Raw genomic sequence first — 23,311 nt, forward strand, 5'->3', positions numbered from 1 at the left:
CTGGTACTGCCCTGTCCCAGTTGGATGTGCGAGTTGCTTTTATCTGCAACCAGTGCCATAGTGCTACACAGGGCTAAACTTCCTGGTGCTTATTTTTGTCCATTTGTCTTCTAGGTCAGCAAAGCAGCCTGCATTCTTACCACACAGACCCTAATGAGGTTACTGAGGTCCCGAGAGGCAGCAGCAGCCGTGGACGTGAAAACCTGGCCAACTATCATTGACACAGGTGAAAGGGAGATTTCTCCAGGGTCGTTGCAAGAGCAAGAATATTCACTCCCCGAGGTTTCCTGGATTCTCATGCCAAAGATGTTTACATAGCTCTTCCACTGCAGCCCATTCCACCTGCTAAGACAGATGCAAAACTTAATATGCACTCAGCTTGAGTTACCAAAGCACTGGATGCTGCAACAACCAGATCCAAAGAAGCAGATCACATTGTGCTTGAACTCTGTGAACAAAACATGTCTTCCTGTCATACTCTTGGCATCATCAAATAGTGTGGTTAGGTGTTTATGCCAGATGTGACCATAGACATACAGGGCTGCATAAAGCATTGAGAAGATCTGACCTTTGACTTCCAGATGTGATAGAGTTGGAACAGCACTGGGCTAGGAATCAGCAGGCCTGGTTCTGGTTCAAGCTTCAGTCCTCATTTTTTGTATAAACTTGGCTGAGATTAGCCTGTCTTAAAATACTACCTACCCTTGTATAACTCACATAATTACTGGGGATATCAAATGCAACATAATATGAAAATACTTTGAAAACCATGAAGTGTATGAATTTAAATGGTGCTCATACTAAAGAAGGCGGTGGGACTCTAGGGTGGCTGGAGATGGTAGTGGAGAGGGGAGTGTGGGTTTTGGAGTCGAGCAGACAAGTATAAACCCTCATCCTCTTGTTACTCGTAGCTGCTTCCTGTTGTTGTAAAGATTAATGACATCATGTGAAGCACCAGCACACCATCATCATAACAACAATATCTAACTTTATTTAGCCCTTACGGTGTGGCAGTCATCTAGCATGTATAACATCATTTCCTCCTATACCAAGCCTATCAGATAGACGCAAGTTGTATCCTCATTTTACAGATCAGAAGGCTGAGGCACGGGGAAGCTAAATAGGTAGTGAGTTGGCCAAAATGTTCGTTGGGGTTTTTGCATAAGATGTTATAGAAAAACCCGAATGAACTTTTTGGCGAACCAATGGCTGAAATTCAAACCCAGTCAGTTTGGCTCCTTTCCCAGTCGCTTAACCATTAACTTCCTCCCTACCAGTTCTCAGGTAAGTATTACATAGTATCCACCTCAAGAACAATTAATATGGATGTAAACCCAGGGATGACATCTATTTATGGTTATTGTCCAGATGCTGAACTGTAAGTAGTCATTTATATAGTATTCAACACAAGTGGATTGCATTGGTGTTAACGATGCAGATAATCTACTGTGGTTATTGGACTCAATCACGTTTTAGGAAGACCTGAAATGTGTGCTGTGATACAAACAGCAGAAGGATTTCTTTCAGTGTTGGAGCAGCTCTTCCCTGCATGGAGCTGGGTGGAAGGTGGTAGAGACAATCTTGGTTTGGCCAGAGATGAGTGCCCAGTGACACAGAGATTGAAAAGTAAGCGTCAGAATCGTTTCTTGATTGGAGGCCAAAGGAGCCATTAAGGAGGCATGGCTAGGGCCAGAAACATCCTTGATATCCTTGGATTCCACATACAGATTTGGACAGAGAGGAGAGGTATCATAAAAGAGCAAAGGGAAATAATTCCCAGTTCTAAATTGTCATTCTTAAAATTTGTCATGTTAACTTGGAGAAAAACCATCCAGCTTTTAAAGCAGACTGTGATTACTATACTGTGTACTAAACTAAATAACAAACTTGAACTTGAAACCAGCATAACAACAAGGAAAGCTTCTTGAGTTGTTTTAAAGTGCTTTATGTGAATTAACTTCCTAACAGGTCAGTGAGGGCAGGTTTTATTACCACTTTATAGACAAGTAAACAGAATCAAAGAGGTTAACTAACACCAAGGTGATGACATTGTTGATGAGGGGCACAGCTGGAATTTGAACACTGGCAGCCTGCTTCTTTAGCCAGTTTTCGGCTACTGTGTTATAGTACCGCTCACTAGTCTTCTGCTAAATACATCTACCTGATGTAGTTTCCTTGTTTATATTGTCTAGTGGTGCCCTCAACCCCATCCCATCACTCCAGGAGTGATGTGTGTGAGCTGGCTGGTTAAATGCTAGAAGCCCTAAGCCTCAGCAAATCTCAGAAGCTAAATGTGGTTCTAGCAAAGCCATGGAAGACCAACTGAATAGCAATGATTTTTGAGTTCCAGCGTGTCAGGTTTTTTTGAAGTGTAGTTGATTTACAGTGTTGTGTTTAATTTCTGCTGTTAGAGCAGAGTGACTCAGTTTATATATATATATATATACATATACACTTTACCATTATGGTTTATCATAGGACTCAGGATATTGACTATAGTCCCTGTTCACAGTAGGACCTTGTTGTCAATGTGTGTGATTGACATTGGGTTTTCTTTTTTCTTTGCAGATGATTTACCCAGGAAACGGTTACCTCAGCTCTATAAACCACCCACTCCTGAGATGCTGGCATATCTTGATTTTAGTGTCTCCACAACTGGCATGCTCACAGGAGTGAAGGTAGAGTAGTCGGGATATATTTACTTTCACTGGAGGCTGGTAACATGCCAGGTCTGCAAAAAATAGAGATGACCACTGCCCCAGGGACTTCAGATGGAGAGGCCAGTTGGTCGTACCAGAGACCAGTAGGCGGAGGATCAAGGGCCTCTGCTATATTTAAATAAAAGCATTGGCTCTTCCGGAATAAGTTATCCCAAGGAATTTGTGTCACGAAGTGTTCTGAACCTAGCATCAACACTAATAGATAAAGCAAGTTGCATTTAAAGCCAGTATGAAGTCATAAATATATATTTCATAAGATTCAATATTGACAAATGAACAGATAGATTTAACTTGAGTTAGATTAGGCATTTTGAAGCAACAAAAGATACATGTCATTTTGAGGAGGTGGAGGGAATTGAAGCTTCTCAAATCTATCATTAGAGCTGCTCTTCTGCCTGTGGGATGCCAGTTCCATCCTGTTCCGTGTTCCTTACCTTCCAGATGTCCCACTCTGCGGTCAATGCTCTCTGTAGAGCCATCAAGCTCCAGTGTGAGTTGTACTCCTCTCGGCAGATTGCCATCTGCCTTGACCCTTACTGTGGACTTGGCTTTGCACTCTGGTGTCTCTGCAGGTAGGCATGGAAAAAGCAAAGAATCAGAATGCATGGGGATATCTTTGAGGCTGTGACCATCCCATCCTTCCATGTGCTCCCTTAATTTGGTAAAGTTTCAGTAAAGTGCTGGTGTTTCCTGGAATTTGTGCACCTAATGCGTCTTTGACGTTTGTCTGGTTTTGTTTGCATTCCCTCTTTTCTGTTAGTTTTATGCCTCAGACAAAAGGGCTGTGATCTTTCTACCTCTCCTGTGCTCCATCCTGTCATCCGTCCTCATTTTAGAATCAGAGCCAAGTAGAAGGATGACATACCCCCTAGGCTTGGCAGGAAGGACTGTAATGAGATGGGTGACAGCATGTGGCTGGAAGGTAGCACACTGGCCAGATTGTTTCTTGTGAAAGAACAGATCCCAGCTTTTTCCACTCTCCCCCCAAGGACCTCATCTCAACCTGCTTTTCCACCTCCTTGGTGAGCATCTCCAGGAATGCTTCACAGACACCTGTGACTCAGCATCGTCCTTCTGTGTTCCCTTCCTTCTTAGGATGGAGTCATCCACTTGGGGAACCATGCTAGGAACTTGGGCTGTATCTTCAACTCTGTATCTTTATGTCACACATCCAATTAACTGTCATATCCTTTGTCTCCATTATTTTTACCTATACATAAGAATCACCTAGGGGTCTATTTAAAAAAAAAAAAGTCAGTGAGGCTTCCCTAGATGTACTAATGAGTTTTCCGGAGGTGAAGACCACAATTCCAGGTTTTTTTGGGTTTTTTTGGCCTTTCCAGGAAAAAAAAAAAATCTCTTTTAGAATTTAATCTGATTCATACATCGTGGAGAAGAAGGCAAAGCTGGTAAGAGGCTAAATAGAAATGACCTTTATATGAAGATGAACAGAAACTGTGATCTGAAAGAGGGTTTTTCTTAATAGAAATTTGCAACTTGGGGATAGTAGAGATTGGGGACTCCTCCATAGATAAAGTCATTCCCTTGTGAGATTTTAGTTGCCCGACCAGGGATCAAACCCATTCCCCCTGCAGTGGAAGCACAGAGTCTTAATCAGTGGACCATCAGGGAAGCCCCTGTCCAGTATGTTTTTTAATAAACGATTCTTGGACTCCTAGTGACTCTGATATATATTCAAGGTTTAGGAAGTTGAGGTTTCATGGCTGGAGATTGTACATATGATGTGACTCTGCCATTCCTTCCTTGTATCCACACTTGTATCCTGGTGTGCTGGTGGGGTTCAAGCCTTTATCCTCTCTCACCTAGACTATTGCAGCCTCTCCTAACTGTCAGCCTTCAGTGACTCATGTCTCTAATGCCCCACTTCCTGTAGCTAGCTTTACCCCAACTTCTAGCTGTAGTGACTGTCTGCTGGTAAATTCTAAACTCTTTCGTGTTCAGTACTTTCGCATTTTGACCCTGGCCCTTCTGCCTTCACTTCTCACCACTTCCCCAGGCAAACACTGGAATGCCATTTCTGATGACCTTAAACACACCATGTAATTTTATATCTCCGTGCCTTTGCATATACTGTTCTTCTGCCTGGAGAGCTCTCACCAGCTTCCTCATTTCCTCCAGCCACTGTCAAATTCCTGCTCATTCTTCAAGCCTGGCCCAGCTGTCACCTACTCAATGAAACACCTGCCCACTTTGAAGGACTTGTTCTTCACTCTGTGATCGTGATAGCCTTTCTTCACATCTCAGTGTTCACCTTCCATAGTCTGCTTTGTTCTGTAGTTATTGTGTCATATGAGTTGAATAGGAACCAGGCTGATTCTTAGGCCTTTATATCTAATATGACCCTCCCCTGTCCTTCGTGCTCAGTAAATATTTGTTGACTCGATGATATTCTAGGATGAACTGATCACATTAGCACTTGCCTTTTTTCATTGCAGTGTCTATTCAGGTCACCAGTCCATCTTAATTCCTCCTATGGAGTTGGAAAACAACCTTTTCCTCTGGCTTTCCACGGTCAACCAGTACAAAATCAGAGACACCTTCTGCTCTTATTCAGTGATGGAGCTTTGCACCAAAGGGCTTGGAAACCAGGTGGAGGTGCTGAAGGTAAGAAGCAGCTATACAAGGAGCCGGTCCTGAGAGAAAAGGTGGCGATGCCCGCCTTGTAGGGCTGGCCAGACATACCTGCCTGCTTTTTTCTATCCAAACAGGTATTTGTAAACCTCAAGAGGTGTATCTCTTTCACTGTCTAATTTAATGCACTCTTTTAGAGTTTGATCTGATTCACACATTGTGGAAAAGAAGGTACAGCTGGTTAGGAGGCTGAATAGAAATGTATGTGAAGATGAACAGAAACTGTGAACTGAAAGAGGATTTTTCCTAATAGAATTTGCAACCTGAGGATGTTAGAGACTGGGTCCTCCTCCATAGATAAGGCTCACTCATTCATGAGTGTATCCAGTGATCATATGTCTAAGTGGCATATGAGAGAGTCAGAAAACACCTAATTTTCTTTAATAGAGAAGTATGACCTTAAGAGGAAAAGGCAATGGCACCCACTCCAGTACTCTTGCCTGGAAAATTCCATGGACGGAGGAGCCTGGTAGGCTGCAGTCCATGGGGTCGCTAAGAGTCGGACACGACTGAGCGACTTCACTTTCACTTTTCACTTTCATGCATTGGAGAAGGAAATGGCAACCCACTCCAGTGTTCTTGCCTGGAGAATCCCAGGGACGGGGGAGCCTGGTGGGCTGCCGTCTGAGGGGTCGCACAGAGTCGGACACGACTGAAGTGACTTAGCAGCAGCAGCAGCATGACCTTAAGAATGAAAAAAAGAGATGAGATTAGATCTCAATGTTGCTAAATTTATTTTTCTGTTTGTCCCATCTCTCCATTTTGAAATAGAAATCTAAGGTACAGAAATGAAGAGGAATTAAAAATATATTGCTGAAAAACCTAAGAGTTGTAGACGAAAGAGGAAAGAAATAGAGAATGAGCAAATCAACCTGTGGGTAATGACTTTAGAGGAATGCCTGGGTGTTTTTCCAGAAAGGTATCTTTTCTTTGTGTGTGTGAGATGAGAGCACACAGTTCCTTGGCTTTTCCTGACCAGAGAGGCAGGGCGATGAAATTGCTTATCCAGTGGTTCTGTGACCCCACTGATCTCCGCCTCCGCCCCCACCCCCCCAACGCGGTGTCTTACAGACCCGGGGAATCAACCTCTCCTGCATCCGAACGTGTGTGGTGGTGGCTGAGGAGCGGCCCCGCATTGCCCTGCAGCAGTCCTTCTCCAAGCTCTTCAAGGACATCGGTCTGTCCCCGCGGGCTGTCAGCACCACTTTTGGATCCAGAGTCAACGTAGCAATATGTTTGCAGGTGACTGTCATGATATCTTATTTGTGTGGGGAACTCAGAGCGTCGGCTGCTGCTTACCCACCGAGGGCCTCTGGGCTCCTTATTTGGACTTCACTGTGCCTGATTTTGCCCATTGGTAAAAGGAAGATGATAGTATTGTCCTTCACAAGGTTGTCCTGTAGAACCACCAAGTTTCTAGGTGCCAGTCTCTTGGAGCCATGCCAGGCAGTTGAGTGCTAATGTAAATGTTTACTCTCAGTGGTTTTATGGTCCTCAACATGAGTCAAGATTTCTGAACCCTACTTGAATTTTATTTGTATATTACCCTTTGTAATTGTTTTCTTTTTTTTGGCAAAGGAAGCACAAATAAGTTTGTGTTCTCTTCTTTAGCCAGATGGCAATTTTGCCATGTTATCTTGGTGGGTAAATAATAGAAAAGAGGCTAAAATAACAGAAGAGTGGAATATAATTTTCTATAGCTTGGGACATTCATAAGGCAAATAACAGGCATGGACAAGAGTGAGAGTCAAAGAAGGTGGCATAGCTGGGTAGACACGCTCAGGTCCTCTGTGTCTGGGTTGGGTGACTTTGGAGCAGCGTCACAAGGCTTCACCTTGGAGCCCCGTTGTGGGCGCCCTGCCCAGCTTGGGCCAATGTTGGTTTTGGAAGTCCCATGGATGCTGGTCTGTCATACCCCTGCCTTGAGTCCAGGGATGAGGACCCTCCTCACCCTGGTAACCGTTCGGTGCTGCTCTGGCCCCCAGCCTCCTCTCCTGGGGGAAGAAAGGAAAGAAAGATGAGGAGAAAGCTGGCCAGGAGTCTTCTCTCAGGTGTTGACTACAGCCCTGGCCCATCTGGTTGAAGACAGGGTGAGCATTCAGAACAGAATTTGAATTTTTCCTGTATGTGACTAAATTATCTATATCTTGACTTGAAAATATAACATATGGAGATGCCATTCAGCTAATTTTAAATAAACAACCCACTGATTTATTTTTCTTCAGGGAACCTCAGGGCCTGATCCAACTACTGTATACGTAGATCTGAAATCATTAAGACATGACAGGTAAGTAGATTTGTTAAGCTTGTTTCCTGTTGGCATTCCTAAGCATATAAATTTCTGAGCCTCAAGAAAGCCAGCTGTCCCCCTCACCTCATTCATTTTGTTTGTGTCTTTGTGGGGAGGAGGGTAAAAAAAAGGGAAGGAATTCATTTTCATTATTAATACCTAATAAGATTTACATTTGTAAGAGAAAAGCTTTTAATTCTCATGGTGGCTGCACTGTTCCTTAATATTAAAATGTAATACTAGTATTTTGTGACATATGACGTAAATTACACTGAAACGGATAGACTCTTATCCTCTGGGAGTCTAAAAATAACTGAGATAAGATAAATGAGACAGTGTAGGTTTTTTGAAACAGCATTCTATCTGAACCATAGGAATAAACGCCTTCCTCCTCACCAGCCCACAGGTGAATTGGAGCTGCGTCGCAGGGGAGCTCTGGTTGCGGGCTCTGGGACCTGTCTCTGGGTCCCGCTGACTTAGGCTGTGTTCATGGTGAGGCCCATGGCGCTGACCCAGCCTGCACAGGCAGAACATCTCTAGTGCTGTGGTTCTCAGCCTGGAGAGACTTTGCCCTCCAAAGGACAACGTCTGGAAATGTGGATTGTCACGACAAGGGGATGCTACTGACACCTAGTGGGCAGAGGCCGGGGATATTGCTAAACATCCTACAGCGTACAGGATAGCGCATCACAAAAAACAGCAATAAAATATCTGACCCAAAATGTCAGTGATGCTGCGTTTGAGAAACTGCACTAATGTGAGGAGAGCTATTACTAGATTAGAGATTTGGGAGGACAGTGTACAGCTGTGGTGGATTTTTTTTTAAGGCTCATATGTAGTAAATATTGTTCTTTTACAGGGTTCGTCTTGTGGAACGGGGTGCCCCCCAGAGTTTGCTCCTCTCAGAGTCTGGAAAGGTAATTTGTTGTGTTAACCATTGGGAAGGTGTGTGTCACCTGTGTGGAGAAGTAGTTTTAAAGAAACCTGAAGCCATATAATATACGTGTTAGTACCCAGGGCAAGACTGAATTGAATTGACATCTGGAGATAATTCAACAATTTTCACTTAGCCAATACTTTCAAATTCATATGGGTACATAAATAAGAAGAATACTAGATTTGAACTTTCTTAATTTTCATAGATTTTTATTTTTAAATCCTACTGACATATTATTTGACAAACCAACTGAATTCAATGTTCATTATACTCAAGGTGAATGAGCAGCACTAAGAGCCAGTTCTACCTTTATGAATATTACAAGTGGAAAGATAGGCTGACAGATGGGGGGTGTGGCTTAAGATCCAGGGAAGACATACACATACTTAAAGTTGAAAGAGAAATCAAAATGGGGAAGAGATTAAAGATATTTGAGAGTGATATCTTAGATGAGAATAAGGCTTTAAATTGTTCAGGGAGACATTTTGTTATTGCCTTAGTCCATTCAGGCTTCTCTAACAGAATATCATAGACCAGGCAGCTTATGAACAGCAGAAACTTCTCTCTCACATTTCTGGAGACTGGCAAGTCCAAGATCCAGGTGCCCACGGATTCTGATGAGGGATTTCTGGTTCTTAGATGGCTGTCCTATTGCTGTGTCCTCACATGGTGGAAGGGGCAGGGAAATCTCTGAGTCTTGTATATAAGGGTATGGATTGCATTCATGAGAGCAGACCCCTGACCTCCTCCCAAAGGCCCCACCTCCTAATGCCATCACTTTAGGGTCATATTTCAACATATAGGTTTCAGTCCATAACAGTTTTGAACAGTTTACTCACGTTGAGCAGATCAATCCATATAAACTATCAAGTTTCTCATCCTTTTGAAGAGAGAGTAATGATGGCTCAGCATCCCTTCTAATTCTGAAAGGCCAAGGAGAACATAGGGAAGAAAACAGTGGGCCCAGCCCCACCTGTGCAGTCGTGGCTCAGCCCCTTGGGGAAATCCCTGTTTCACTCCTCTGTTTAAACTCTTCCAAGTGGAGTTGGGTTGACCTTCTTGCCATCTTGCCAGCTCTTCCTCTGCCTCCACTGGCGGCGAGCACCTGAGGGACTTCAGAGCAGTTCCTGGCCCACACAAGCAGGAATGGCCTTCCACTTCCTTCCTTGAGGTCTTACATGTGTGAGCTTCTTGATGCTAGAAACCCAAGGAAAAGAGAGATTTAGGACAGAGGATGGGTGTCTGAAGAAGCCCCAAGCTATCCTCAGCCAGCACCTGCTGCTTCCTTCTCCCTCCGAGGGAGATGCGGGCACGTGACGTCTCTCCCCTCGCCTGCCGAGCCGCCACTGGTCTGCGGTTTCTCACCTTTGAGGAGATGGCAGACAGGTGGGTTCCCCAGTTTAGTTTTGAGGCAGAATCTTGTTATACATACTTCTGTCCCCTGAGGACGATCCTGTGAGTACCAGCTCAGCTCTGGCCCGTGTGCACTCCCTTACCTCACTGGAGGGAGGAAGTGGAAACTGCATTTATTAGAGGTCATGAAATCTGATGGAACTCAACTTTTGTGTTTTCTCTTTGATTCTTAGATCCTACCTGGAGTGAAAGTAGTTATTGTTAATCCAGAGACCAAAGGGCCCGTTGGAGACTCTCACCTGGGAGAGGTATGTGTAACTCTACCCTTGATTCGGAAAAGCCAGCAGTGAAAGACCCCAGGGCTCACATTCTAGAAGTCAGGAAGCTGTGGGTTTAGTTTTTCCCTCATGGTGAATGTTTGAGAATTTTCACCTTTCTCTGTAAGGCTCAAAACTGAAATGAGGCAGAAGGGGAGATGGAGACCAGGATGGAGAGAAGATTGAGGCACGCAAGCTAGAGTTAGTCCCAGATTCGTCCACTGACATTCCCTTGGCTGAAGAGGAAAATGGATGAACTCATGTGCTCCCATCTATTAAGGAGTGGAACTAAAAGGAGCCACAAATAACTGAATTTTTAAAGTTTATACAGGGACTTCCTTGGTGGTCCAGTGGCTAAGACTCCTTGCTCCCAGTGCAGGGGGTACGGGTTGGATCCCTGGTCAGGGACTAGATCTCACATACTGCAACTAAGAATGCCACAGCTAAAGATCCCACTTGCCTCAACTAAGACTGGACTCAGCCAAATAAAATAAGTATTTTTAAAAATAAGATTTATACAAATTTTATTGCAAAATATATTCATTTTTGTATTAATATAAAAATATTGTGCATGCTAAGTCGCTTTATTCATGTCTGACTCTTTGCAACCCATGGACTGTAGCCTGCCAGGCTCTGTCTCCGTGGGATTCTCCAGGCAGGAATATTCGAATGGGTTGCCATTTCCTCCACCAGGAAAGCTACCCGACCCAGGGATTGAACCTGCATCTCATATGTCTTCTGCTTTGGCAGGCAGGTTCTTTACTGCCAGTGCCACCTGGAAAGCCCTTATAAAATCACTGAAAAGACTGAATTTTTCTTCCTTCTGAATCTCTGAGAAAAAAACTGCTCTTATCTCACAGCTAACCGGGAGCAGGGCTCCAGGTGACTGAGCCAGATGACCAGGCTCTGCCGGTTACCAGCTTCTTGTTAATGCACGAGTTACTCAAGCTCTCTGGGCCTAGTTTCCTCAACTGTAAATAATAATGCCACCTACCTAGTATAATTGTGTGACAGTTAAATGCATTAATATCTGTATCTGTATACACATGGAACAGTGCCTGTCACACAGCAAACACTCGTGTTATTACTATTGCTGGCTATTGCTGTGTTTACATTGTAAATCCAAATACCCTATAGTGTTTTCCTGTGGGCTTTTTAACTTAGTTTTAAAGCACAGAAATGATCCCTCAGTGCGCTGGTGAGACTCTGAAAGAGGCTGAGAAATGAGCCAAGGAGGCAGCGTAGCCTCCAGGTTGGATCTGGGTCTCTTAGTTTCTGTATCTTAGGTGAATTACTTAAGGGCTTCCCTGATGGCTCAGATGGTAAAGAATCTGCCTGCAATGCAGGAGACCCAGGTTCGATGCCTGGGTCGGGAAGATCCCCTGGAGAAGGGAGTGGCGACACACTCTAGTATTCATTTGTGAAATGGGAGTGACGGTAGTACAGATGGCATTGTCATGTCGTGTGTGTTAAGACTGATGGGGGTAATGTTTATAAAGTACTGTTCAGCACATGGTAAATTCAGTAACTGGCAGCTGCTTTCATTGTTGTAACTTTTTGGTTACTATAAAAATGAGGTTAAGAAAATCAACATATTCTGTGCTAAGTGAACTGAATTGATTCTGGCCAAATGTGACCCTTTTCTTGTTGTAGATTTGGGTGAACAGTCCCCATACAGCCAGCGGCTATTATACCATCTACGACAGTGAGACTCTGCAAGCTGACCACTTCAACACCCGCCTCAGCTTTGGGGATGCTGCCCAGACCCTCTGGGCTCGGACGGGATACCTGGGTTTTGTCCGCCGGACGGAGCTCACAGCAGCCACTGGAGGTACCTTCACCGGCTCCTCCCCCTTGTCCTGCTGTGCATTTCAAATGCCCCTAGTACAGGCTGGCCTTCTGCAGCCTGCCTTTGCATTGTGGAGTATATGTGTTGAATTATTCCCCCTCTGCAACTCTAGAACCCACCCATAACTTTATATTCCTTTGCAGTAAGACTTTGTCCTATGAAGAGAACCCAGGAAGTAAACGCCAGGGCCTTGTGTCAGCATCAGGATAGCTGAACCTCAGGATAGTTCGGCCAGGCAGTCGTAGAGACATGCCTGGTGATGGGTGAATGCCCCTGGCAGGATACAGCCTCTCAGCAGCCTTGTGGGGCTATGCATCCCTCAACAGGCTCCTGAGACAGGTGTCCCGTCTTTAGTTCCTCTGTTCCTAAGCCCTGCGAGCAGGAGTCAGTGCAGAGGAGCTGACCTGCTAAGCGCTCTGGCCCTTTGGCGGCTCACAAGACTGCTTGGCAGGGCTCTGGGGTAAGCAGCCCCCAGTCCTGTCCACCTGGTAAAGAGGCCTGGCTTCAACCTTCCTGCCACCATTAATGGCCGTTTAAAACTCCTCTACACTGCGTGCATCATACACGTCAAGAACGGATGCGTCACTCACCGGACTGAACAGCTGGATGGAGCCAGGTCATCTCTCCTTCGTCCCCTCATTTGCTCCCTGCTGGCCGGCTCTGCAGTCACTCCGTGTCTCACGGGGAAGCAGGCTCAGGCGTCCTGCAGGCAGGGGAAGCACAGCTCGCTGGGTGTCCTGGTTTTGAAGCCTGTCTCTGCCATTCGCTGTGTGGCCTTGAGCGCTCACTCAGTCAGCCTCTCAGTTTCCTACCTGGGAAGTGGGAGTGATGACATTTCCTGTCTTGTGGACGTGATGTGAGATTAAATTACATGACGCCTTCAGGTGTCTGGAGCACTACTTGGCACAGGGGAAGCACTCCCTAGTCATTAGCTACGTGTTTCTGTTGTTTTTGTTACTATAATCGTCAGCTCATCTATGTGACTGGCCTTCCTTACCCTCCTGTCTCCACAGCTTCTAGCACTTTGTTTTGCTAAATGTTTCAGAACTATTCCTATTCCTGAAAATACATCATTCTGTTGTTACTACTGTTTAATTGCTCAGTCGTGTCTGACTTTTTGCTACTCCAACCCCATGGTCTGTAGCCTTCCATGCTTCTCTGTCCATGAGATTTCCCAGGCAAGAATACTGGAGTGAGTTGCCATTGCCTTCTCCAGGGGATCTTCCTGACCCAGGGATCAAACCTGCTTTTTGGCAGGTGAATTCTATCCTACTGAGCCACCTGGAAAGCCCAAAACATTGTGTAGACCTAGCTAAATCATTCTCTTTCTCTTAGACATAAACCAGGTAGCCTGTGTGTACAGTGTGTGCATAAAGTCTTTAAAAAAAAAGGAGTGAAATTTCTGCCACGTCCTGCTGGATCAGAAGCCTATTAATAACCAGGACTAGTCTCTCCATGGATTCCTTAACGACATCTAGAAACAATGACCATATGTTCATTTCTTTTCCATCTCAGATCCTCCCTTCTCCTTCTTTCCCCACCCATCATCTGGCTAATTCCTGTTTATCCTTAAAAGCTCAGGTGGCTTTAGCTTTTCCTTCTCTGAACCCTTGAGCTGAGCTTGGGGGCAGTCGGGGGAGGGGAAGGTGGTGTCCTCTGTTCCCCTTGTCCCTCATCCACATTCAAGTTACTGGGTTTGCCACGTTCCATCTGCTGTCCGCCCATGGGACACCCGTTGTGTGTGTTCGCCCCATTAGACGGCAAGTATCTCTAGAGCAGGTGTTGTATTTTGTCATCTTTACTCCCCACACTGGGCACAGTTCCTGGCACATGGTAGTAATAAGAATAACAAGAGCTAATATTCTTCAAAATCACTGTGGACAGTGACTGTGGCCAAGAAATTAAAAGATTCTTGCTCCTTGGAAGAAAAGCTATGACAAACCTAGACAATGTATTTAAAAGCAGAAATAACACTTCGCTGACAAAGGTCTGCCTAGTCAGCGCTATGATTTTTCCAGTAGTCATGTACAGATGTGAGAGTTGGACCATAAAGAAGACTGAGCACTGAAGAATTGATGCTTTCGAATTGTGATGCTGGAGAAGGCTCTTGAGAGTTCCTTGGACAGCAAGGAGATCAACCCAGTCAGTCCTAAAGGAAATCAACCCTGAATATTTATTGGAAGGACTGATGCTGAAGCTATAATACTTTGGCTATCTGATGGGAAGAGCTGACTCACTGGAAAAGACCCTGGTGCTGGGAAAGATTGAAGGCAGGAGAAGGGGGCGACAGATGATGAGATGGTTGGATGGTATCACTGATTCAATAGACAGGAGTTTGAGCAAACTCCTGGAGATAGTGAAGGACAGGGAAGCCTGGCATGCTGCAGTTTATGGGATTGCAAAGAGTCAGACATGACCTAGTAACTGAACAACAGCAAATATTCTTCAGCACTTACAATGAACCAAGCATCATAATACTAACTCCCTTTTGTGAATTTAATCCTCATAGCAGCCATTTATTATTACCCTGTTTCACGGAGGGGAAACAGGATCAGAGACTTAATCGCTCCAGGTTACACAGCTGGTGAGCAGTGGCACCAAGTGATGTGGTGGCAGTCTGAACTCTGGGCTCTTAACTCCAGTGATATGTCACACCCACATATCTGATACACTAAGTTTCTCTTTCTCTCCCCATCAGAGCGTCATGATGCCTTATATGTGGTGGGCGCTCTGGACGAGACCCTGGAGCTGCGAGGCCTGCGGTACCACCCCATCGACATTGAGACCTCAGTGTCTCGGATCCACAGGAGCATTGCTGAATGGTAAGTCCTCTGCACAGAGTAGGTCTCTCCTCAGCTGCAATAAGTTGAAGTTGATCTTTAGTCATCTAGCTGTACCAGAGACACCTACAGATGTGGGACCCCAGGGGAGCAAGCTGTGGAGATGGGCTCTGTGCACCCACTCTGGGGCCGAGTCCTTTTAATGACGGGATCTTACCACTGGAAGCGACCTAACTGATCATCCACCTCTAGAAAGTCGGTGGGGCTAATGGGAAGAACCATGACTTTTGGGTCAAAAGACCCATCTGGAAGGCCCAGCGCTGCCATGGTGGCTGCTTTCCTGATCAGGAGGATCAAGTGAGAGTGTGCTTCATACTCTATCAACTGGTCAGCAGATGAAAAGGATTATTATCATTATCTGGTCCAGGTTTCCTGTCTGGGCAGGAATTCCCCCTTCATTATCCCTGATAAAGAACCATCCAACCTCATGCTGACTAAAAATTTCTTTAAATTGAAATTCTGTCATTTTTAACTGTTGGCTTTCGTCCTGGATTCTTGACAACACAGAAACCACCCAGTTTCTTTTTATTCATATTTTAGTTGGTGTGTCCTTCCTCAGGTTTGTTTTTTTTTTTGAATTCATGCAAAGTAGCCACGGTTCTTTTAGTGGTTTGTTCATGCTTTCCAAATTTTTGTCTTGCTTTTGTCAGTCTCTCCTCAGACCTGAACAAGGAAGTTTAAGAACAGTGCAGAAAAGTTGGGTGCCATGGTTACCCCCTAATTTTAAGCATTTGACTTTTGATGCAACCAAATATTGTGTACATTTTTCTTAATGATTGGAATCTATTTTTAAAGCAGCTCAACACTGCACAACACAAGTCAGTTCCATACCTTCCAACCCAGCAGTCCCACTGAACGAAATGCGACTTTGTGCCTTATGGCGCGACGGGACAGACACTTGAGTGGGGCGCTGAGCTCAGAGGCCAGCTGACTCCCTTCCTGTTTGGTATTAGATTACAGATAGCAATCTTAGTCAAAGCTGTTGTGTTGCAAATATCAAGAATTCTCTTCAAAACAACTTTTAAGCAAAATAGAGGTCATAGAAAGCACACCTCATTGGTTATCTCAGAGGCTCCTAGAAGTCTAAACAGCTCTGAAATCTCAAGAAAGGTAGAAACAGGTGGAAAGGCCGTCGGGGACCACCATCTCCTCGCTTTCTAGAGCCGGTGGGCATCCCCTCCGTTCTTTCTCTCCTCCCTGAAAAGCCATTCCCTGTATGTCTCTGCACACCTTTTACACCAGCACCTTCCAGTCCACACATCCTCAGCTCAGGCGACCAGCTAACAACTTTTCAGTCCCACTTTCAGACGCCCAAGAGATTTTAAATGGTCTAACCAATCAGTTGTTATCATAGGGGCAAGGCCACTCATTACACATGTGGCTCAGAGCCTTCTGGTTGGGTGCAAGTGAGAAGGCAGTTCTCGGGGCAGTGAGGGTAAGTGGTGGGCAGACGCTGTGAAAGATGCCACATTAACTGAGCACCACTGAAATTGCAGTGCCGTGTTCACGTGGACCAACTTGCTCGTGGTGGTCGTGGAACTGTGTGGCTCTGAACAGGAGGCGCTGGATCTGGTTCCTTTAGTGACAAACGTGGTCCTGGAGGAGCATTACCTCATTGTGGGCGTGGTGGTCGTGGTGGACCCAGGCGTCATCCCCATCAACTCCAGAGGAGAGAAGCAGAGGATGCACCTCCGGGACAGCTTCCTGGCCGACCAGCTGGACCCCATCTATGTGGCCTACAACATGTAACCAGTCTCCTGGGATTGCAGGGACCGCCCTGCAAAACCATGGGAGCCAGAGACCTGCGACTGATGTGAAATAAGCTGAGATGGCGACATTATATCCTTCATCTCATCCTGTGGGATCCTGCCATCACAGGACACACAGGAGAGGGGAATTCTGTGGTGGCAAATGAAAAAAATGTTAACAGTCTGTTAGTCACGAGCTTTGACATAGCGTGAGCAGCACGTTACTAAAGCAATTACATGCATGTTGCATTTTTTTCATCTGTTGTAGATACTTGTATTTTTATCTAATGCCGTTTTAGAATTTTGTAAGGGCGTTTGATGAATTCACACGAAGGGGGTAGTTTGAGTTGCGCAGCCCCCCGCTCTGTACTGTATCTGCCATTTTGCCGTAGTTAGACACTGCGGGTTTAACATGGAACTACTCGGCTTACTTTCAGTTGACCCATAAGCAAATCAGATAACCCACTGAGTATGAGAATTACTTTATATATATAATTCTTGACTGTAAAACATTTTGACCAGTGTTTTAAACATGTAAATAGGAATACACATAATTCAGCTAAAAAATGTAAGAATTGGCTTGTATAGTTGTAACAACTAAAGTAGAAACATTGCTGCTCTGAGAGAGAATCTCGGTGTTCTCTGGGTGCAGTGTAATTGAATAGGTGACTACAAAGTGCAAATCGTTTGCAGGTTTTGCTGCACATTGTACTATGTCTCTGTTGGCTGGTATATTTTATAAACTGAAGCTGCCTATGTTTGTTTTTTAGGCTTGCATTCCCAGAATCAGCTTAAGCTTTTAAGAATTCAGCCTGTTTCTACAAACGGAAAAATCTCAGTTGAAAAATCAAATGTTAGGAAAAGCTAAGATTCATTAGATCCCACCCAGTTCTAAGGAACCACAGTAACTCACTCTGGCCCCCAGTGTTGAAACAGTCTTTCACATGTAGAGTGACTACACAAGAATTTAGAATTTCCTCTTTTCCAGGCCCATTGTATACTGTGTCTGCAGTTACACAGATAGCTTCTCTTTTCTGAGAACTGAAGAGCATCCCCTGTGCTTCCAGTTCACGAGGGCAGGGATTTAAGAACAAGAGCGTAGGCTGGGAAGACAGTGGGATCGACAGTCACGCGAAGGCATTAAGGCCTCACGACTCCACGTCTCAGAACTGACCGATTTGGGTTGCCAAAACAGCCAGGCTTATGCTGAAATAGGGGAAGTCTAATGTATGCAAGAAACCCTTCTGAAATAACTGTGGTGCCCAGGCCGAGCAGATGGAGCCTGGGACTGAGTGTGGCCTCTGGCTCGGTTTCCTTTCTTTGGTCTGATACTTCATGTATTTGAATATAGTTGAATTTTATTATTTTTTTTCTTACAGAAATATTTTTAAAAATTAAAAAAAAACTCAAAGTGAACAGAGTTAACTTGTTAAATCAGAATGGTTCTCTTTGACCCACTCTGATCTATTGTGTAAATATTTATTTAGACTATTTTAATAATACATATTATTTACCCCACTGTAACATCATGTAAACTAAATATGTTTTTAAACAATTTTTAAGACTTGTAATTACCCTGAAAATAAGGTTTATAATGGAAAGACCAGACCCTTTGCCACGGCAGCACTCCTGGGGGCTGCCCTTACACAGGCTCATGACTCAGAGCCACTTTATTGACTTCCTTTTACATAATCCTCTTTTCCTCCAAACTCATTCTCCACAGAGGGAAGACCTTGACATTTTCCAGTTCCAGATCTCTCTTCAGCATTTTGGATGACGTTCCATTATACACGGTGGGAAAGGTTCTAGGATGTACAGGGAAAAAGCACTTGTATTAGGGTTAGACGTCCCAGACCCAGTTAGCAATGGTTTGGTCTGCAGAGAAAACAGCCTGCTTATTTGGAAAGTAACTTTCTTAAAAAGAGTTTTTAATGAGTCACTAATCAAAGCAAGGGATCCTGAGGATCTCCTATCTCCGTGATCCACAAGTTCTAAGAAAAAGATATAAAAGACAGAGTCTGTCCTATAGGTTGCTTTCAGAATTCTTACTGCACAGGGTAGGGTGTCTGCTAGAAATGAAATGTGAGCTATGTCTGTCATTTTAAAGTTTCTAGTAACCACATTTTAAAAAGTAAAAAGAAACAGGTGAAGTTGATTTTAATATATTATTAGCACAGTATATCAAAAGTACTATCATTACAATGTGGGATCAATATAAAAAATTATTAATGAGAGATTTAACTTTTTTTTCATATTATATCTTTGAAATCTAGTGTGTATTAAACACATCTCAATTCGAGACTAGCCATGTTTCAAGTTCTCAGTAGCCACGAGTGGCTATTGGCTACCATACTGGACAGTGAGGGTCTATACTCATTCCTTCAAATGAAATATTCCGTTAATCTCATAGTATGCCCAATTCCTGGTTATTTAGGGGCTGATTATCTAGTTTGGTAGTTCCTCAGGCCGCTGGTTTATTGTTATCTTTTTGCTTTCTGCCCTGTGGCTGCTTTATCTTTTGCCTATCCCCCAAAGCCAGAATAAGCTAGTGGAAAAGAAAGCTAAGATGTGTCTTTGGGGAAAAGTTTCCTCTGGAAGGGGAAGAGAGTTTAGTCGTTAATTTAGATGTGTTTGTGGGATCATCTGCAGATCCAATGCCTAGTCTGTTGCAGACTTGGTAAGAAAACTCTCTTGATGACACAATGCTCGTAGTCTTGCCATGTTAAAGCAGAACCTTTATGGTAGAACTGGCTCTTAAGACAGGCCCCAAAGGCCTTGCCAAAACTTGGGGACACATTCTGTCTAGCTTTTCATGCCTGGGTCGGGGGGAGGGGGACCTAAATGAATAGCAAACCCTCATTTCAAATAAGAGAGAACCTATTCATCTGAAAGTTTTTGAACCTCTCTGCCTCTCAGCCAAAGTAAGGAGGGTAGATCAGGGAGGGGCTGCCTCAGGACAAATACCATCTCCTGCATTAATGAGACCCTGGGGATGACCAGCATGCTAAGGGCATCAGTGAAGCCACCAGTGAAGCTCAATTCCTTCCTGCCCCTGTCTCCCCTGTATCAGGTCCTCCTGAAGTTGTGCTGCCTCAGGCTGTGGAGGGACCATCGCCTGTCTATTGGTCGTCTATTTGATGTTAGTCCCTGGGCAATGCTTGCTTAATGCTTTTGTTGAATCAACAGAGGGCCTGAGGCCTTAGGTTTTTTGTTGTTATTGTTGTCTTAAGGTCTCTGCCCCAGGCATGGTGCTCAATATCTTGGCCAAATAAATTAACTTTCCTTGAATATCCAGGAATCTTTAGACTAAAGCAATGAGGAGTTATCACCTCACCCTCAAACTCCAACATGATCTATGCCTTAGAGTTGTTTTTGCTGTCTGCTTTCATGTAAGAGTATTTGGAGCAAGCTGCAGTACTCCAAATACACAATAAGCCTTTTCTTTATCATTCATACAACATTTCTGGTTTAGGTATATGTAGATGGGCCATGTTATTTGTCCAGAGGAAGAGAGTGTAAAGATATAAGAATAATTTTTTAGTCCTAAATGCTGTTCTGTTTATTTTTTGTCAAGATATTTACCAGTGTCAGATTCAAATTATAGTACTGTGTAATTATGTATAAAGTTTTTTTTTTTATTTATTTGAAATTAGACTAGATATACATTTTTAAATTTAACATCTGGCTGGACAGTGTTCTATTAACTCATTGAATGTGTTTCCTTTGTCTTGTGTTAATAAATATTGATGCCTGATTGTGTTTAATGCTTCACATGTTGGGAGAGCTGATAAATTGGAATTAATAAAATTTTATTTTAACTCGGATAGTAAGACCCAAAGACGGCTGGAGAGGTCTTAGGAAAATGAACACAGAGATCCAGAGTTATAGCAAATCAGTTCTATAAAAGGAGGCCAGATTGAGGAACAGCAGAGAGTCATTTTGAAAATGAATAAGCCTTTTGTCTGGAACAATTATAGCTTAGTTTTCCTCCTACCCATGTGGTATTTTGTAGTTTTAAACTTTTGAGCATACATGTCAATTTTTTTAAAATCTGTAATTGATGTGGGTTTAAGCTTTTCATTTTTTAAAAAATTTTATTTATTTTTGGCTGTGCTGGGTCTTCGTTGCTGTGAGCATTCTTTCTCTAGTTGTGGCAAGTGGGGCTACTCTTCATCGTGGCGTGTAGGCTTCTCAGTGCAGTGGCTTCTCTTGCTGCAGAACACAGGCTCTAGGCGCGTGGGCTCCATAGTTGTGGCACACGGGCTTAGTTGCTCTGTGGCATGTGGAATCTTCCCAGACCAGTGATCGAACCCATGCCCCCTGCATTGGCATGCAGATTCTTAACCACTGAACCACTAGGGAAGTCCTGGGTTGCAGCTTTTCTAAGGTGATACTTCATTTGTGCTACCATTTCCTGGTTTCAAGAAACTTGTTAGGAGTTTTTATCAAATTGTGCATAATCTCCAACACTGAAACTGGTCTTTGAATTATAGTTCAAATTATTCAGGCAGCTGAGAACTTTTTAAATTTAACACACATTTATTGAGTGCCTAACTCACTAGACAGAAGTCACTGTGATGACATCTGATGCTAGAGGGAGAGAAACAGCAGGACAGCTCCGGCCCAGCACTATGTATTGGGAGACGTTCTTTTAAAAGTGGTAATTGAAGTCGTGGAAGTGGATGATGGTGCCAAGAAGGATCTTGTAGAGTGAGACAAGACTTAATAATGGAGCCACAGAGAACATGAGCCTTTAAAAGCTGAAGGAAGAAGAATCTACAAAAGGGAGAAGGAATTGCTGGAGAGAGAGGGTCCAAACTAGGAAGGAGATTAGGCATGGAAATTCTAGGATGAGTTTCAAAGGGGAGGGAGCGCTCAACAGTGCCAAAGTTCTGTGGAAAATGCCATTGGAATTGGATGGGTACTGCATTGAATCTGTAGATTGCCTTGGGTAATATGGTCATTTTAACAGTGCTAACCCCTCCAATCTAAGAACATGGTCTATGTTCCCATCTGTGTCAGCTTCAGATTCTTTCTACAGTGTCTTACCGTTTTCAGAGTATTGGACTTTTGCCTCACTTCTTGTTGTTGCTTAGTCACTAAGTCGTGTATGACTCTGGGATCCTTCTAGGAGCCTGCCAGGCTCTTCTATCCATGGGATTTCCCAGGCAAGAATACTAGAGTGGATTACCATTTCCTTCTCCAGGGGATCTTCCCAATCCAGGGTTCGAACCTGTGTCTCCTACATTGCAGGTGGATTCTTTACCACTGAGTTGCCAAGGAAGCCCTTTGCCACCTTAGATAGATTTATTCTTAGGTATTTTATTGTTTTTGATGCTATGGTAGATGGAATTGTTTCCTGTTTGCAGATGACATGATATTATACATAGAAAATCCTTAAGATGCTATCAGAATACTATTGGACCTCATCAGTGAATTTGGTAATGCTGCAAGATACAAAATGAATGCACAGAAATCTGTTGCCTTTCAATACACCAGCAATGAAATAGCAGAAAGAGAAATTACAGATTTCTTTAATAGATCATCTATTACAAACCTACAGTAAAATATATTTAATGGTGGTACTTCAGAAGCACTACCATGAAGGTCAAGACTATGATAAGGATACTCATTATATATTGTTTTTATTCAGCATTGTACTTGAGTTTATAGCTAGCATAATTAGGGGAAAAGAAATGAGTTATGTGAACTGGATACAAAGGAAGAAAAACATAAATATTTGTAGACAATATAATAGTCTATGTAGAAAATACAAGAGAATGTACAAATCTTTTAAAATATTTATTTATTTGGCTGTACCAGGTCTTAAATACAGCATGTGGGATCTAGTTCTCTGACCAGGGATCGAATCCAGGCTTCCTGCATTGGGAGGACAGAGTCTTAGCCACTGAAACACCAGAGAAGTCCTGAGAATGTATTAATAAAAATTTAAACAAATAGGAATTTAGCAAGATTGCTGAATACAAGATGAACATAAAAATCAGTATCATGAGTCTGATAATGGTGGAGTTACCACGGTCAGATTAACCCTCCCAAAGATAGAAATAACTACTTTTGAAAAAGGAAAAAAGAAAAATGAAGTACAATAGGTGATATCTGTGTGTTTGTGACATTTTGTTTGAGGACATCCCCATAACTCCAAATAACTTAAGTAGTAAAGAGCCACAGTCTATTGGCTTATGGTGTAAAAGGACAGTTCCAGGTTGGCAGAGCAGCCAGAGAGAAGATAGATGAAAAATCTGTGAAGCGAGAGAGCCCCAGAAGATATGTCTCCAAACCTGCATGTAGAATCTGTGAAAATCTTTGATTAATGGCTAAACAAAATTATGTGGAGAAAAATCCAGAGTTCCTGGTGAAGCAAAGCATCAGCTAGAAGCTGAAAGAGTTGAGCAGAAATTATAGCCATTGTCCATGACTGAAGAGGAAAGAGACTGGAAATTAAGCCCTCTCAGATAACTGCCTTCTGGAATAAAAATCACTCTGTAAGTGAATATAATCCATCCCAATGATAAAGCTACTAGAAATCTGAAGAAACAAAAATATGACTCACACTTAAGGAAAAAGAAAATCAGTCAATAGATACC

The 23,311-nt window shown here is 43.6% G+C and overlaps 1 protein-coding gene across 3 annotated transcripts in view; it reads left to right on the top strand.

Moving 5' to 3' along the window:
• Nucleotides 1-20,477, top strand: part of DIP2B (disco interacting protein 2 homolog B) — a 229,803-nt gene extending 209,326 nt beyond the window's left edge. For 2 of the 3 annotated variants that reach the window (XM_027542839.1, XM_027542841.1), the window contains 11 exons: nucleotides 115-226; nucleotides 2,569-2,678; nucleotides 3,162-3,292; nucleotides 5,177-5,345; nucleotides 6,444-6,614; nucleotides 7,598-7,659; nucleotides 8,522-8,579; nucleotides 10,186-10,260; nucleotides 11,923-12,100; nucleotides 14,817-14,940; nucleotides 16,455-20,477. In XM_027542839.1, the coding sequence (XP_027398640.1) occupies nucleotides 115-226; nucleotides 2,569-2,678; nucleotides 3,162-3,292; nucleotides 5,177-5,345; nucleotides 6,444-6,614; nucleotides 7,598-7,659; nucleotides 8,522-8,579; nucleotides 10,186-10,260; nucleotides 11,923-12,100; nucleotides 14,817-14,940; nucleotides 16,455-16,707 (1,443 nt within the window). In that variant the 3' untranslated portion in view covers nucleotides 16,708-20,477. The remainder of the gene's footprint in view (nucleotides 1-114; nucleotides 227-2,568; nucleotides 2,679-3,161; nucleotides 3,293-5,176; nucleotides 5,346-6,443; nucleotides 6,615-7,597; nucleotides 7,660-8,521; nucleotides 8,580-10,185; nucleotides 10,261-11,922; nucleotides 12,101-14,816; nucleotides 14,941-16,454) is intronic. The other variant, XM_027542840.1, reaches the window with a different exon arrangement.
• The last annotated feature ends 2,834 nt before the right edge of the window (nucleotides 20,478-23,311 follow it).

This window comes from Bos indicus x Bos taurus, chromosome 5, assembly GCF_003369695.1.
Source record: "Bos indicus x Bos taurus breed Angus x Brahman F1 hybrid chromosome 5, Bos_hybrid_MaternalHap_v2.0, whole genome shotgun sequence".
Taxonomy (NCBI): Eukaryota; Metazoa; Chordata; class Mammalia; order Artiodactyla; family Bovidae; genus Bos; species Bos indicus x Bos taurus.